The 13,923-nt window shown below is 48.5% G+C and overlaps 1 protein-coding gene across 9 annotated transcripts in view; it reads left to right on the forward strand.

The window, feature by feature from the left end:
* PBRM1 (polybromo 1) overlaps positions 1-13,923 on the forward strand; it is a 552,328-nt gene that overhangs the window by 482,610 nt on the left and 55,795 nt on the right. For all 9 annotated transcript variants that reach the window (XM_085624202.1, XM_085624197.1, XM_085624200.1 and 6 more), the window contains 2 exons: positions 8,233-8,303; positions 9,354-9,570. In XM_085624202.1, coding sequence (XP_085480328.1) covers positions 8,233-8,303; positions 9,354-9,570 — 288 coding nt within the window. The remainder of the gene's footprint in view (positions 1-8,232; positions 8,304-9,353; positions 9,571-13,923) is intronic.

A 13,923-nucleotide genomic window follows, 5' to 3' on the forward strand; every position in this document is an offset into this window, starting at 1 on the left:
TAGGGCCATGCTCCACACGATCGGCCGAGCTGCAACATCTCTGTCTGCGGGGCTGTGGGGCAAGGGGCACATTCTACCATACATTCTGGGAATGCCCACACATAACACTAATGGGAGGAGGTGATGGACACAATTATGCAGGTGTGTGGTTTTCCGGTTCCACCCGAACCAAAACGATGCCTCCTCAATATATGGGAACCAACGGACCTAAGCCACGCAGCACAAGACTGGGCGACTCTGGGGATCATGCTGGCAAAACGCAACATTGCACAACACTGGGGTGTACCGGCAGCCCCCCAGCAGAGACGATGGTGTCAAGACATGGATAGCTCAATGGTGGCCGAAAAAGCAGTTTTTATACACAGAGGGTGTCCCAAAAAGTGGGAACGGGTATGGGGTAGGTGGAATTCATTTCGGGGCAACATCTGTGCCCCTCCAGCACCAGACTCGGATCCTGATCTGAGTGATTAACCCAATAGGTCCAGTAAGGGGGCATAACAGTGGCCAGGATCGACGTTCCGGAGGTTTTCTCTCGCTACATCCTAATATGTAAATGACGACACTTTGTGGCATTGCTTTACCTGTGTAATAGACCTGCAGTGGACTAATACCACAAATGCACTACCTAATGTACCATGCTCTTTTCTGTACTGTATTATTTTATTAAGTACAATAAAATGTTTTAAACAAAAAAAAAAAAAGAACCCGACAAACCCAGAGTCCAAAACTGAGCAGCAATTTGCAATGGTTTTTTATTATGTTCCGGGTATATAGCAATCATTGTGGGAAAATGTATACATGGAAAAATCGGTATGAAAGACACCTATGTATTTCTGAAATGGGAACAAATTATAGAGTTTAGAAACAGTACATATTTGCACATTTGTTAAATCGGAAATACTCGTACTAGCATGAGAATTATCGGTCATTTTTCAAAATGACTTCTTTTTTACACAATGTCTTTCATTTGGAAGGCAGAAATGCATCAAAAATCGATAGGTAATAACAGTTGCTTTACAAATCTGAATTACCCTAAGCCTCCCGATAGAAATGGTACCTCACTTGGGTGGGTAGGCATAGTGCCCACGACAGGAAATGGCTCAAAACCCAACGTGAACACACCACATTTTCACAATGAAAATTTACCCTTTTTTTGCGAAGTGTCTAGCTGTAGTTTTTTAACACTAGCTCTGCCGGCACCTAGCGAAACCTAGCAAACCTATACATTTTTGAAATACACACCCAGGGAAATCCAGCATGGGGAGACTTGACTGCCTCCCACCAGGTTTTGTTACCCAGAATCCCTTGCAAACCTAAAAAATTGTCCAAAAAAACCCATTTTCCCCACATTTCTGTGGTGGAAAGTTCTGAATTCCGTGTGGATCCACAAATTTCCATCCACCCTGCGTTCCCCAAAGTCTTACGAGAAAAATGGTACCTCACTTGTGTGGGTCGGCCTAGTGCCTGCGACAGGAAACGTCGCAAAACGCAACGTGGTCACACCTCAATTTCGCAGTGAAAAATGAGCCTTTTTTGGCAAAGTGCCTAGCTGTAGCTTGTGAACCCTAGCTCTGCCGGCACCTAGGGAAACCTAGCAAACCTATACATTTCTGAAAACTAGACACCCGGGGGCTTCCAGGGAGGTATGGCTTGCGTGGATCCCCAAACGTTTCCTTACCCAGAATCCCCTGCAAACCTCAATTTTAGCTGACAAATTCACTTTTTTCACACATTTTTGTGTGGGAAAGTTGTGGCATCACCGAGCTCACACAAATTTCCCACCACCCAGCGTTCCCCCAGGTCTCCCGGTAAAAATGGTGCCTCACTTGTGTGGGAGGCCCAAGTACCCGCGACAGGCAAGGGCCCTAAACGTAGTGAGGCGACATCAAAATTGCCCATCTCAAAACCACCTGGTTTTGCAAGGGGGGGGGTCACCTGGGTTTTCGGCCCTGTGCTCTGCGGCCATCTAGAGAAACCTACCATACCCATACATTTCTGAAAACTTGACACCCGGGGGCTTCCAGGGAGGTATGGCTTGCGTGGATCTCCCAACGTCTCCTTACCCAGAATCCCCTGCAAACCTCAATTTTAGCTAAAAAATCACTTTTTTCAAACATTTTTGTGTGGGAAAGTTGTGGCTTCACAGGGCTCACACAAATTTCCCACAACCCAGCGTTCCCCCAGGTCTCCCGATAAAAATGGTGCCTCACTTGTGTGGGAGGCCCAAGTACCCGCGGCAGGCAAGGGCCCAAAACATTTTTTGATAGGCAATGTTGATGTCGCCTCACTACGTTTTGGGCCCTTGCCTGTCGCGGGTACTTGGGCCTCCCACACAAGTGAGGCACCATTTTTACCCGGAGACCTGGGGGAATGCTGGGTGGTGGGAAATTTGTGTGAGCCCGGTGATGCCACAACTTTCCGACACACAAAAATGTGTGAAAAAAGTGATTTTTTTCAGCTAAAATTGAGGTTTGTAGGGGATTCTGGGTAAGGAAACATTGGGGGATCCACGCAAGCTATACCTCACTGGAAGCCCCCGGGGGTCTAGTTTTCAGCAATGTGTGGGTTTGGTAGGTTTCCCTAGATAGCTGCCGAGCCCCGGGCCAAAATCTCTTGGGACCCCACCATGCAAAACCAGGTTGGTTTGTGATAGGTAATTTTGATGTCGCCTCAATAGGTTTTTGGCCCTTGCCTGTTGCGGGTCCTTGACCCACCCAAGCAAGTGAGGTACCTTTTTTGTCTGGAGACCTGGGGGAACGCTGCGTGGGAGGAAATTTGTGGATCTACCCTGATTCCAGATTTTTCCCACACTGAAAGTGAACTTTTAGCCAACATTTGAGGTTTCCAGGGGATTCTGTGTAGGAGAATGATGGGGGACACACCCAAGCCATACCTCGCTGGACTCCCCCGGCTGTCTAGTTTCCATAAATGTTTGGGTTTGGTAGTTTTCCAAGATGGCCACCGAGCCCGGGGACAAAAACCCCAGGTGACCCCCCTTGCAAAACCAGGCTGATTTGTGATAGGTCATTTTGATATCACCTCAATAGGTTTTGGGCCCTTGCCTGCCTCGGGTACTTGCCCTACCCACGCGAGTGAGGTATCATTTTTATCGGAAGACCTGGGGAAACGCTGGGTGTCGGGAAATTTGTGGATCCACGTAGATTCCAGAACGTTCCCACACAACTCTGAGAAATAAGTGAATTTTTCAGCTAAATTTGAGGTTTGCAGGGGATTGTGGGTAGGAAACCGTTAGGGGACCCACGCAAGCCATACCTCGCTGGACTCCCCCGGGTGTCTAGTTTTCAGAAATGTGTGGGTTTGGTAGGTTTCCCTATGTGCCGGCTGCGCTAGGGCCCAAAATCCACAGGTAGACAAATTGCTAAATTCGACTCCGTGCCTAGTTGGCTTTCTGCCACCCAGGGGGGTATCGGGGGGGGGGGGGGGGAGGGGGTTGCCCCGATATGCCCCCAAGGGGGGCAGAAGCACTGTGGCTATTTTGTTGGGGGTGGGGGCATTGGTATGCCCATTCTGGGCAGCCCCCACCCCCACGCATAAAAAAAGCCGGCGTAATCTTTGGCGTCTAGTGGGCTTTTGCCCCCCCCAGGGGGGCAGATTGAGGGCTACTGCCCCTATCTGCCCCTCAGGGGGGGCAGAAAGTCCACTAGACCCCAGGGAGTTTTTTTGGCAAATTTTAATTAGGGTGGGGGCTTTCCAAAACGGGCATGCCAATGCCCCCACCCTAATTAAAATTAGGCAAAAAAATCCCTGGCGTGTAGTGGGATTTTTGCCCCCCGGGGGCGCAGATTGGGGGCTACTGCCCCATCTGTCCCCCACAGGGGGCAGGAAGGCTGTAATTTTTGCAGGAAGGGGGTGGGGGCATGGGCATGTCCGTTTTAGGCAACCCCCACCCTAATTCAAATTTGCCCCAAAAAAATCCCTGGCGTCCAGTGGGCTTTTTGCTTCCCCCCCCCCCCGGGAGGGGCAGATTGGCGGCTAAAGCCCCCCAGGGGGGGCAGAAAGTCCACTAGATGCCAGGGAGTTTTTTGGGCAAATTTTTATTAGTGTGGGGGCTGCCCAAAATGGGCATACCAATGTCCCCACCCTAATTAAAATTTGCCCAAAAAGTCCCTGGCGTCTAGTGGGCTTTTTGCCCCCCTGGGGGGAGCTGTTTGGGGGCTGCCGCTCCATCTGCCCCCCTAGGATAACATTGACTGGTTTCACTTGGAAATTCTTCTAAGTGTCGAGTTTTGAAACTTTAAAATATTCACTAAAAATCAGCCAATCAACGAAAACGAATTTACTCACCTGCTATCAGGAGAGATCCCAGTGCTGGATCTTGGTGCCCAGTACTGACCCTGCAAAGTAATTACAACCATACTTACCGCTAACTTGATTTTCCTCCATAGGATAACATTGCCTGGTTTTTGCCAGAAATTCTTCTAAGTGTCGATTTTGCAAACTTACAAATGTTCGTTAAAAATCGCCTGTATAACAAAAACTTATTCATTCAACTGTTTACAGGAGATGCACCAGTGCTGGATCCCGGATCCAACACTGAGTAAGAAAAAGTAACAACCCTTACCTGCTAAGTGAATTTCCTCCCATAGGATCACATTGGTGATTCTATGTGAAAAAGTTTGTGTCAACTTTTAAAATACAATAATATTCCTTAAAAATCACTACTGTAACCAAAACGTTTTTACTCAACTGTTTACAGGAGATGTCCCAGGACTGAATCTAGGATCCAGCCCTGTGGTAAGAAAAGTAATCCAAAAAGTAATCAATTGCATTTAACTAGAAATTCCCATTGAGCTCAATGTATAATTGTGTTTGAAATTGTGTTGCCTATTGCAACCACTGTAACTATTGTATTCAAAAGTCTATTGCCTATTGAAAAGTATTTATCTAAAGCATCTCATTCCGAGAAAGTATATTTTGATACCTATTGGTGGTTCTAAAATAAAACAACTATATATTTTTATACAAAACCATTGGCCTAGAGTTCAGTTCTTGAGTGTGTGAGACCATTTGCTGACTGAGTGTGTACAACAGATGCTTTACACTGTCCTCTGATACTGCCTTACTGCTCGACCAAGCTACCACTTTAGAGAGTAAGGTTATATCTAACTTTAGACATACAGGAAATTATTCCTTTACTTCACGATGGAGATTGGATAGCTGCCAGCAGTTTGAATTGGCGGTCGACGTGATGAAATGATCCTTTCTGCCAGAGGCCCTTCCACTAAGTCCATCTACTCCGGGCGCTGGGACTGGTGTGGTGCTTGAAACATTGACCCCTTACAAGTAAACTTTCCAATGTTCCTTTGTTTGTTCTCTTCTTAACCCAACAAGGTCTTGCAGTGGTCACAGTGAAAGGTTACGTATGGGCCCCTTCAGCCTCTCGGTGTTTACTGGCCACCAACCTTGTTTAAGTCACCAGCTCAGATACATTTCTTTAAACGTTTGACACATTTTCTTTCAAACCATTTGTGATGCCCCCGAGGGCCATTACTGGGGTCTTCACTTCCCTTTTATGTGCAGCCTTAGAGCCTCCTTAGGGCTTTTGACACTGAAAACAGTCTTCCTAATTGAAGTCACATCGGCACTCAGTGTAAGTGAGCTGCAGGTGCTGTCTGCACAAGCGCCTTCCCCTACTTTCTTTCCAGACAAGTTGGTTTGAGGCCCTTGGTGGCTTTCTTCCTTTAGGGTTGTGACACGTTTCCATGGTTCTCCTGATCCAAAGAGGGTATTTAGCTAGACAGAAGATCTTTGGAAAGACGATCAGTCTTTGTTGGCTTCTCGGGTACAAAGAAGAGCCTGGTGGTGCCACAGAGGGCCCTGTCAAGGTGGAGATTCTCTGCATCAAGATCTTCTGCCCACTGTCCAGAAAGCATCCCCTGAGAGCCCAATCCACCATGGCCAAAGCTGCTACAACGGGATTGGTGTGTGGGTTGTCTTTTCTTGCCAGGCTGCAGCGTGGGCATTAGTACCTACATTCATGAAGCATTACTGCCTTGAGAGCCAGGGCAGATGAGGTCATTTCACTCTCTGTCCTGCAGCCCTCTACGCGGAGCTTCCTCCTTTGGCAGGTACTCCTTTGATCTCTTTTCTGAAGGTGAGGAATCTGCAGCTGGAAGTAGCCATTGGAACAAATTACTTCTCTTCAGTAACGCTCTTATTTTTATTTCTTTATTAAGTTTTAGCAATAAACTGTTTGTGCATTTATACATATTGTACCACCTCATCAGCCTGGCATGTGCGGATCCATATCGGTTTTCTCCCCTTCGTCACTCATTGGCCAGCAATCGGTTATTTGTTGTCAGTGTGCTCAATGTCCCTTGATGATGTTTTCTCGTTGTTTACAGCTGGGGAGGTTAGTGCTGCTTGCCTCAAGGGCCACTCAAGACCCATTGTTGGTGTGGTGCTGTCGCCGCCCATGTCAATTCATCAGTGCATTAGTGCCATGTTGTTCCTATCGTCTCGAATCCACATTATTCTTTGATCTCTGGTTTCCCCGCAGTCGGAGTGGTGGAATCCCGATCTAACGGCAGATTCCTCTTTGCCCTCCTGTCTCCCAGTTCTCTGGAGTGGTCTCTTTAACATCTAAAAAGGTTTTAAGTTAAAGATTGCCACACTGCCGCCAGCAGTTGTTCTTTGCTCCATGTCTGAGGGTGCGCAAAGAGAAGCAAACCAGAAACTGATGTTAGCATGGCGTTTATAGGCATCTCTGCTCTGTCACTTCTGGGGTGATATGATGCCTACATGGTGCCACACGATGCTACCTGCTGCCGCGCTAGAGCCCTGCTCTGGAATGTCTCTAGATCCAGTGTGGCGCCAGAGCGGTTCTGTGGGTGAGGAATCTGCAGTTAGGTGGAGTACCCCATGGAACCAGTGTCACCGGAGCTCAGTAACTTGTTCATCTTGATATCTTATGTTGATGGTTTATGACTTCAAGTGACGGGCAGTTGTCCCCGTGGTGCCAGATGCGCTCTATTCTTGTGCGCATGTAATATTGTTCCAGTCGCTCACACTAAAGGATAAACTGCTTTACTTGTAGATGCCACAGAATGTGGACCGCTTCGGCATTCCTTGTTGCAATTTTCATTGAATAGGGCTTATATGAGGGTCTTGGCCGATCATAACTTCTCTCCCCACATGCATTAAAAGCAAGAGGATCAGTGCGCATAATTTCTCCCAGAATTCAAAGGGTTACTCACTTCCAGAAACATTCGCTGTTCTGAGGTTTCCTTGTGTCGGAGCTCCTCTGTGAAAATATCAAATCCAGTTTTGAATTAACTGATTATTTTATTTTTTTTAAAACACACTTTGCTCCTGCTGCCCAGAAATGTTACCGCCCTACATGAACCCGCATATAGAGAAAACAGTTTTAAACTAGAGGATTGTTCACATTTGTGGTCAGCAGAAGGTTTTTGTTGGTTTTCTGTTGATTGTAATGCAGAATGTTGAATAATCTTTTTTCCATACTACACGCGCTTTGCCAGTTTCTATTCTGTTGGCAGCGTGAGACAACGGTGGTGTGCTGCTCTCAGTTTTGTGCAGCACGCTGCAACCAAAACTTCGTATGCTTCAGGGGTTTAACACAGGCTCCCGCATCCCCCGCCGTGGGGGGGGGGGGGGGGCAAGCTCCAGGGGGCCCCCCTCAGCACTGCACTTCAGCCGGAGAGCTCTTGATAGAGTCCGGAGGGGGCCCCTCCGCGTACCTTGCAGGGGGCCCCCCTCAATTATCATTACGCCACTGGTATGCTTATGAGTTGCTGTGGTAGCAGCTACCATGAACCTGCCAACAGAGCAGCCCTGTCTCCCTGCAGGCACCTTTGATGAATAGCTGGGGTGGGGGGGGAGGGGGTATGGGGGGGGGTCACTGTAAAGTCCCTGGTGGGGTAGAAGGGAGAACTATTGGTATGTGGCGTTATGGGGTGGCGCTCTCCCTCGACCTGCATTCTGCATATTATAGTTTGAAGTGGTGTGAGGATTTCATCTCCTTGTGGGAGAAAGTCTTGATGGGGAACGTTAAGTCCTTCCCCAGCCACATTAGCTCCACAGAGGAGTTACTTGAAGGTTTGTGGCTTTGAGGCTGTGGAGAAAGTGAACGCCAGCGGGTGGTGGGGGCTGCAACAATGCTCCCCTTCCATATGCCTTCTTACTTGTCTCATGTGGTTTGCTTCCCTGACCTACCTTCTTAGACTCTGTTGTGTGTCCTTTGACCTGCAGGTGTCATGGGCCCAGGGGGGCCTTCCATGGTCGGCTCTCCAGCAGGAGGGGCATCGCCCTATGGCCAGCACGTGAGTACTTGGAACAACGAATAGTCTGCTTTGTCTTTTTTTCTTACATTGTGTTTAGGCCCCTCAGACTGTCCATTTTAGCCAAAAACCTAGGTGTCTGCACTTGACCATTGATCCGCAAGTCTGGAAGGTGCAGCACTCGACTCTCTGCACCTCAAGCTCCTGCAGAAATTCTGCTGTTTGTCCCTGCAGCCAAATACTCCTCTGTAGCCGGTGTATGTGTTCGCTCTCATCTAGGTTAACATAATACCATTTAATTAGGATTGTATTAGCACAAAATTTCCAAGCTTCAACGTTTGCAGAACCTAACAATGAAGATGGTGTGCGGAATGCAAAGGTACGATCCTGTTTCCTTTGCCTGCCGCTCTTTGCTTTGGCTCTTGGTCAAGCAGAGGGGTTCAAGTCCAGGCTCCTCTTTCTGACAGACCCCATAGTTTACCCCACTAGCCCAGCCTTTCGGTCATGAACATGGTTCCCTATGGCCCCGTAAGAACATCAAAATCTGGTCTTCATGGGCTGCTGCGGTTACAAGTTGACGTTTTTTTAAAGCAGTAAAGGCGGCTCAGGTCAATGCCCCTTGCTCCTAATTGCCTTTGGCTTGGGTGAGAAGGGCGAGTCTCAACACTCTTTGCCAACACGTGTATGTAGAGGGGTGGCTGCAAAGAAACTGTTTCAGAAGAACTCACAACTCCAAAAGGGCAATAACGCTAGGAGAAATGTGAAGACAAGGGAGGCTTCCACCTGTGATAGGTTTGGGAGATGGCAGTTCATACATCAGTTGGCATTTGTCTGGTGTCGTACTCTGTGAATACTCCGCTCAGGTAGCCTAAATAACCCAGTTTGCTCATAGTGTAATCTGGGGTAGTTCAGTCTGTCCTGGTGCCTCGTTCTCTATATTAGGACTAGTTACGTATATGTAAAACTTATTAGCGCCTTACATGGTACCTCTTATGATCATAGATGTGCTCCATGTAGTAACTACTTGTAACTTGTGCTGTGAAACTTGCATAGTAACGAAATTCTGTTTGTACCACATCATTCTGTTCTCAGATGGGGCTGATTGGGGCAGCAGGTCAACCAGCTCCTCCTCCGTACCCAGCGCCTGGACAAGTGAGTCAGCCCATCATGCAGCAGCCCTCCATGCCCATGTTCGTTTCTCCCCCTCCAAAGACTCAGCGGCTGTTGCATTCGGAAGCCTACTTGAAGTATATCGAAGGCCTCACTGCAGAATCCAACAGCATCGGCAAGTGGGACCAGACATTGTCCGGTAAGGTTTCAAGAGTGACCGTACGGAGTTGAAGCCACAGAACCACATATATGCATGTATGTATGTAGAGATATTGACAGAGTGTGTACCTAGCTGCAAGGCAACGGGCAGGAGTAGTTGTACAAAAGAGAAATAATTAAGTATGACAGGGGGCAGAGGGTTAACTTGAGGGCGGGTTGCAGATGGCATGCGACCGTACAAGGGATACCATGTGAAGACATGTAAAACAAAAAGCTGAAGTATGGCGTGATGTAACTTCCTATCTACTCTCCAAACCGTGTGCTTATATAAAGTGGCAAATACAGCTCATAAGGAAATAAAGGTATTTATTGCGGAGTCCAAGAGGGACTTTATACCTGTGGGTGTCATGAATGCCTGGCGCAGAACCTTTTGATGTTGACCAGAACATTTGTAAACACCTTGGAGGGTCAGCTAGTATTTAGGTGCGATTGGATGGTTCCTCAGTCGCCTACAGTTACTGGATTGCCGTATTACTGTTCACCATGGGTGTGATGACAGACTCCGCGTACAGCAACTCTTGATTGTGCAACAGGCATGTTTATTGCTTCTGCTCCGCATCCATGCTAAAACCTATACTGTGAGCAGGTGGGGGGCGGTGCGGTGGAGTTGGGAGGAAATGTAGCAGGGAACTCCTAAAACAGACCGATTCACAAACCTAACTGAAATTTTAAAACCCAAACCCTGAAGTACCCTTACCCTATGCCCCCATGAACTTCCAAACTACAAGACACATTCTTCATCATTAATGACTGAGTCTGGAATAATGGAACGTGGCAGTGTCTGTTGGTAGGTTGAGCTGGGTGAGGAAAGCCTGGGACACTATTCGAGCCAAAGCCGGCTAACGGGATGACACATTTGGTTCGATGCTTAATGTGAAGCTAGCCAGGCCTTTCCTCACTCTGGGTTATGGGGCTCACTTAGACATTGACTGGTGCCCCACCATGTTAGTAGAGGCTCTGGCCTACGCTCCTCTGGTGGAAGACAGCCTGCCATATTTAGAGCTCCTTGTCTAACTGGCCGGGTTCTCCATAACTTCAGTTTTTTGATGCAGCAGAAGCACTGAAGGGCAGGTCTGAATGCAGAATGCTCATCGTGGTTCTCTTTTAGCCTGCTTGACATTTCCATTTTACACACACTCCGAGGCCGTGCATCCGATCCATAGTAGATAAGATCTTCTGTTCCTTAGTACAACAATCATTGTCCATGATTGTTAAGCAGACATGCAGCAGAGAAGCGTGTTGCAGGTCTGGTCTAAACGGAGACACTCCAGTAGTTATTGATTTTTGGGTTATCATTTCAAGGGTCAGCGTGCCCGGCACACTTTCAATTAGTAATTGGTATTTCGATTACAGTGATTGACGCTACATATGAAGTGCAAACACACTACAAAGTGCTCTACAGTAGTCGAGATCAGGGTTTAAAACGTCTGGCACCAAAAGAGGGGCTAAAGAAAAGAGCAGATTCACCAAAGGGGTGAAGATGACCCTGAGATCAACAGGGCTGGGGTTTTCAGTAAAGGTCGCCTGCACCCTGGGTGGTCGCTTGCACCCTGGGTGGTTGCCTGGACCCTGGGTGGTTGCACATGGTTAATGTTTCGCTTGGAGAGATGAGTCTTTTGTACCTCTCTGAAGTGGACAAGGAATGAAGCGTTGATGTGTCCTAGTAGAGATTGAGAGCCAGATCCTCGGAGCAAGAGAAGGCCTGTCTGGCACTTTATGGCTTCAAGGTATTTAGTAAGAACGGCAGCTGGTGCAACCGCAGTAAAATCTACCTGTGGCTAAAGAGCTAAAACGTTGTAGTAAACAATGCGATATGTCATTTAGCGCTTGAAAACAACATGTTAGGCTCCTTCCTGCTTGACTATTGGAAATGCTGGAAACATCAAGCTTGCGATGCAGAACCACAATGTGGCAAAACCCTTGCCAAGTGCTTGCTAGTCTTATTGTTAATGTGTTGAGATGCATTAATAGGCAAAGTTCTTGTGCTCAACTGAGTGTTCATCAGCATACGGTATCGGTCTGGTCTGCATTGTTCCAGTCTGAAAGTTGGTTGCAGTCCTGCTCAGCTGTGACCTATATCCCACAGATGCAGAACTTCGTCTTCTCTGAGCTACTGAGTGGAAGCCCTGCCACCATTTATTGCGTGTCTGAGGTGTTTTATAAAACTCCCTGCAGAAACAGACATCCTTTGTGGAGATATTAGAAGTCTTAAATTTCAGTAGCTGCTGGATTACATTTTTTAGCTCACTAATCTTTAATCTGCCGCCTGCCCTTGAGCAGGATGCCTCCTCCTATTTGTGGGTGCTTATTGGGATCTGGTCGCTCCTGGCCCTAAGGAGCGGCCTGGCATGGAGTGCAGGATGCATCTCCCAACTGTGGATGCTCGTTCGGATCTGGTCGCTGCTGGTTCTGGTCCTAAGGAGCGGCCTGGCATGGAGTGCAGGATGCATCTCCCAGCTGTGGGTGCTCATTCGGATCTGGTCGCTCCTGGTTCTGGCCCTAAGGAGCGGCCTGCCATGGAGTGCAGGATGCATCTCCCAGCTCTGGATGCTCATTCGGATCGGTTCACTCCTGGCCCTAAGGAGCGGCCTGGCATGGAGTGCAGGATGCATCTCCCGGCTCTGGATGCTCATTCGGATCTGGTCGCTCCTGGTTCTGGCCCTAAGGAGCGGCCTGGCATGGAGTGCAGGATGCATCTCCCAGCTCTGGATGCTCATTCGGATCTGGTCGCTCCTGCGCCTGAGGTGTGACCTAGCATGGAGTGCAGGATGCATCTTCCAGCTCTGGATGCTCATTCGGATCTGGTCGCTCCTGGTTCTGGCCCTAAGGAGCGGCCTGGCATGGAGTGCAGGATGCATCTCCCAGCTCTGGATGCTCATTCGGATCTGGTCGCTGCTGGTTCTGGCCCTTAGGAGCGGTCTGGCATGGAGTGCAGGATGCATCTCCCAGCTCTGGACGCTCATTCGGATCTGGTCGCTCCTGGTTCTGGCCCTAAGGAGCGGTCTGGCATGGAGTGCAGGATGCATCTCCCAGCTGTGGGTGCTCATTCGGATCTGGTCGCTGCTGGTTCTGGTCCTAAGGAGTGGCCTGGCTTGGAGTGCAGAATCCAGTCTCCCAGGTGTGGGTGCTCATCTGGATATTGTTGGACTTGGCCCTTTTTGCAGGGTCATCCCTAAACTTTTTGCCTTCCTCCTGTATTTTTTCTGATCTGGTGTTGGCTGTTTTATGACTCTGGGCACCTTACCACTGCTGATCAGTGCTAAGGTGCATATGCTCTCCCTATGGTAAAATGTTGACATTGATTGGATTCCATTATTGGCTTATTTGGTTTACTATCAGCCCCTAGTAAAGTGCACCAGGAGTGCCAGGGCTTGTAAATACAAATGCTGCTGGTGGGCCTGCAGCACTGGTTGTGCCACCCACAGAAGCGGCCTGGTAAAATGTGTCTAGGGTCTGCCACTGCAGAACCTGCGTGCAGTCTGGTACTGTCATGCTCACTGCGCAAGTGCACCTACTTGCCAGTCCCCAAACCTTCACTTAACTACATATTGGTCACCCCTCTGGTAGGCCCAAGCACAGGGTGCATTGTAGGCATAAGGTAGGACATACCCTGATGTGTGTGGCATGTCCTAATAGTAAATTACAGCCATTTTCGTTTTTCACTATTGAAGGCTACCTGCTCTCCATAGGCCAGAATGGGCTGCTGGAATTACTACACGCTGGAATCCCAGTGGACTCATAGAGCATGGTAGAAAGTCAAGTTTAGTATGCCTGAACTCAGAATAATAAAATACTTCTTTTAGCAAAGTTTATTTTAATATCCTGTGTTTGTAAATACTACTTTTAGAAAGTTAGTTTTTACTGACCTGGCCATTTCAGTCCGCCTCTGCTGTGTGTGTGTGTTCTGCCTAGTAACAGGGAAGGAGCAGGGCTGGGGAATTCCAGGAGACAGGCTGGCTGCCAGGTGGTGGGTAGAGAGATTACACCAGGATGGGTGGGAGGAGTACACCTTGACTCTTAATAGACCTGTGCTCTGCCACCACAATGCTGGCTCCGCCCCCTGTGGAGCGGCTGATGTCTCTGCCCTGCTGCTGAAAGGAAAGAGCGGAGTCACCACAACAAAGTGCTCCAAAACTGGACTGAGCCAGGCCCAGGCCCCCTGGCGACAAAGAACAAAAGAATTGTGCTATAAAAGAAGGAGCCCTGCTCCTAAGAAATCAGATCCTGTTTGCGCCAAGAAGAAACTCTGCCTGAAGAGAAGGACCTGGGAAAGCTGCATGGAGGACTACTGTCTCTGACCTGTGAGACTGGCCTGTGGTGGGTGCCTTGCTGC

This window comes from Triturus cristatus, chromosome 9, assembly GCF_964204655.1.
Source record: "Triturus cristatus chromosome 9, aTriCri1.1, whole genome shotgun sequence".
In the NCBI taxonomy this organism is placed as follows: Eukaryota; Metazoa; Chordata; class Amphibia; order Caudata; family Salamandridae; genus Triturus; species Triturus cristatus.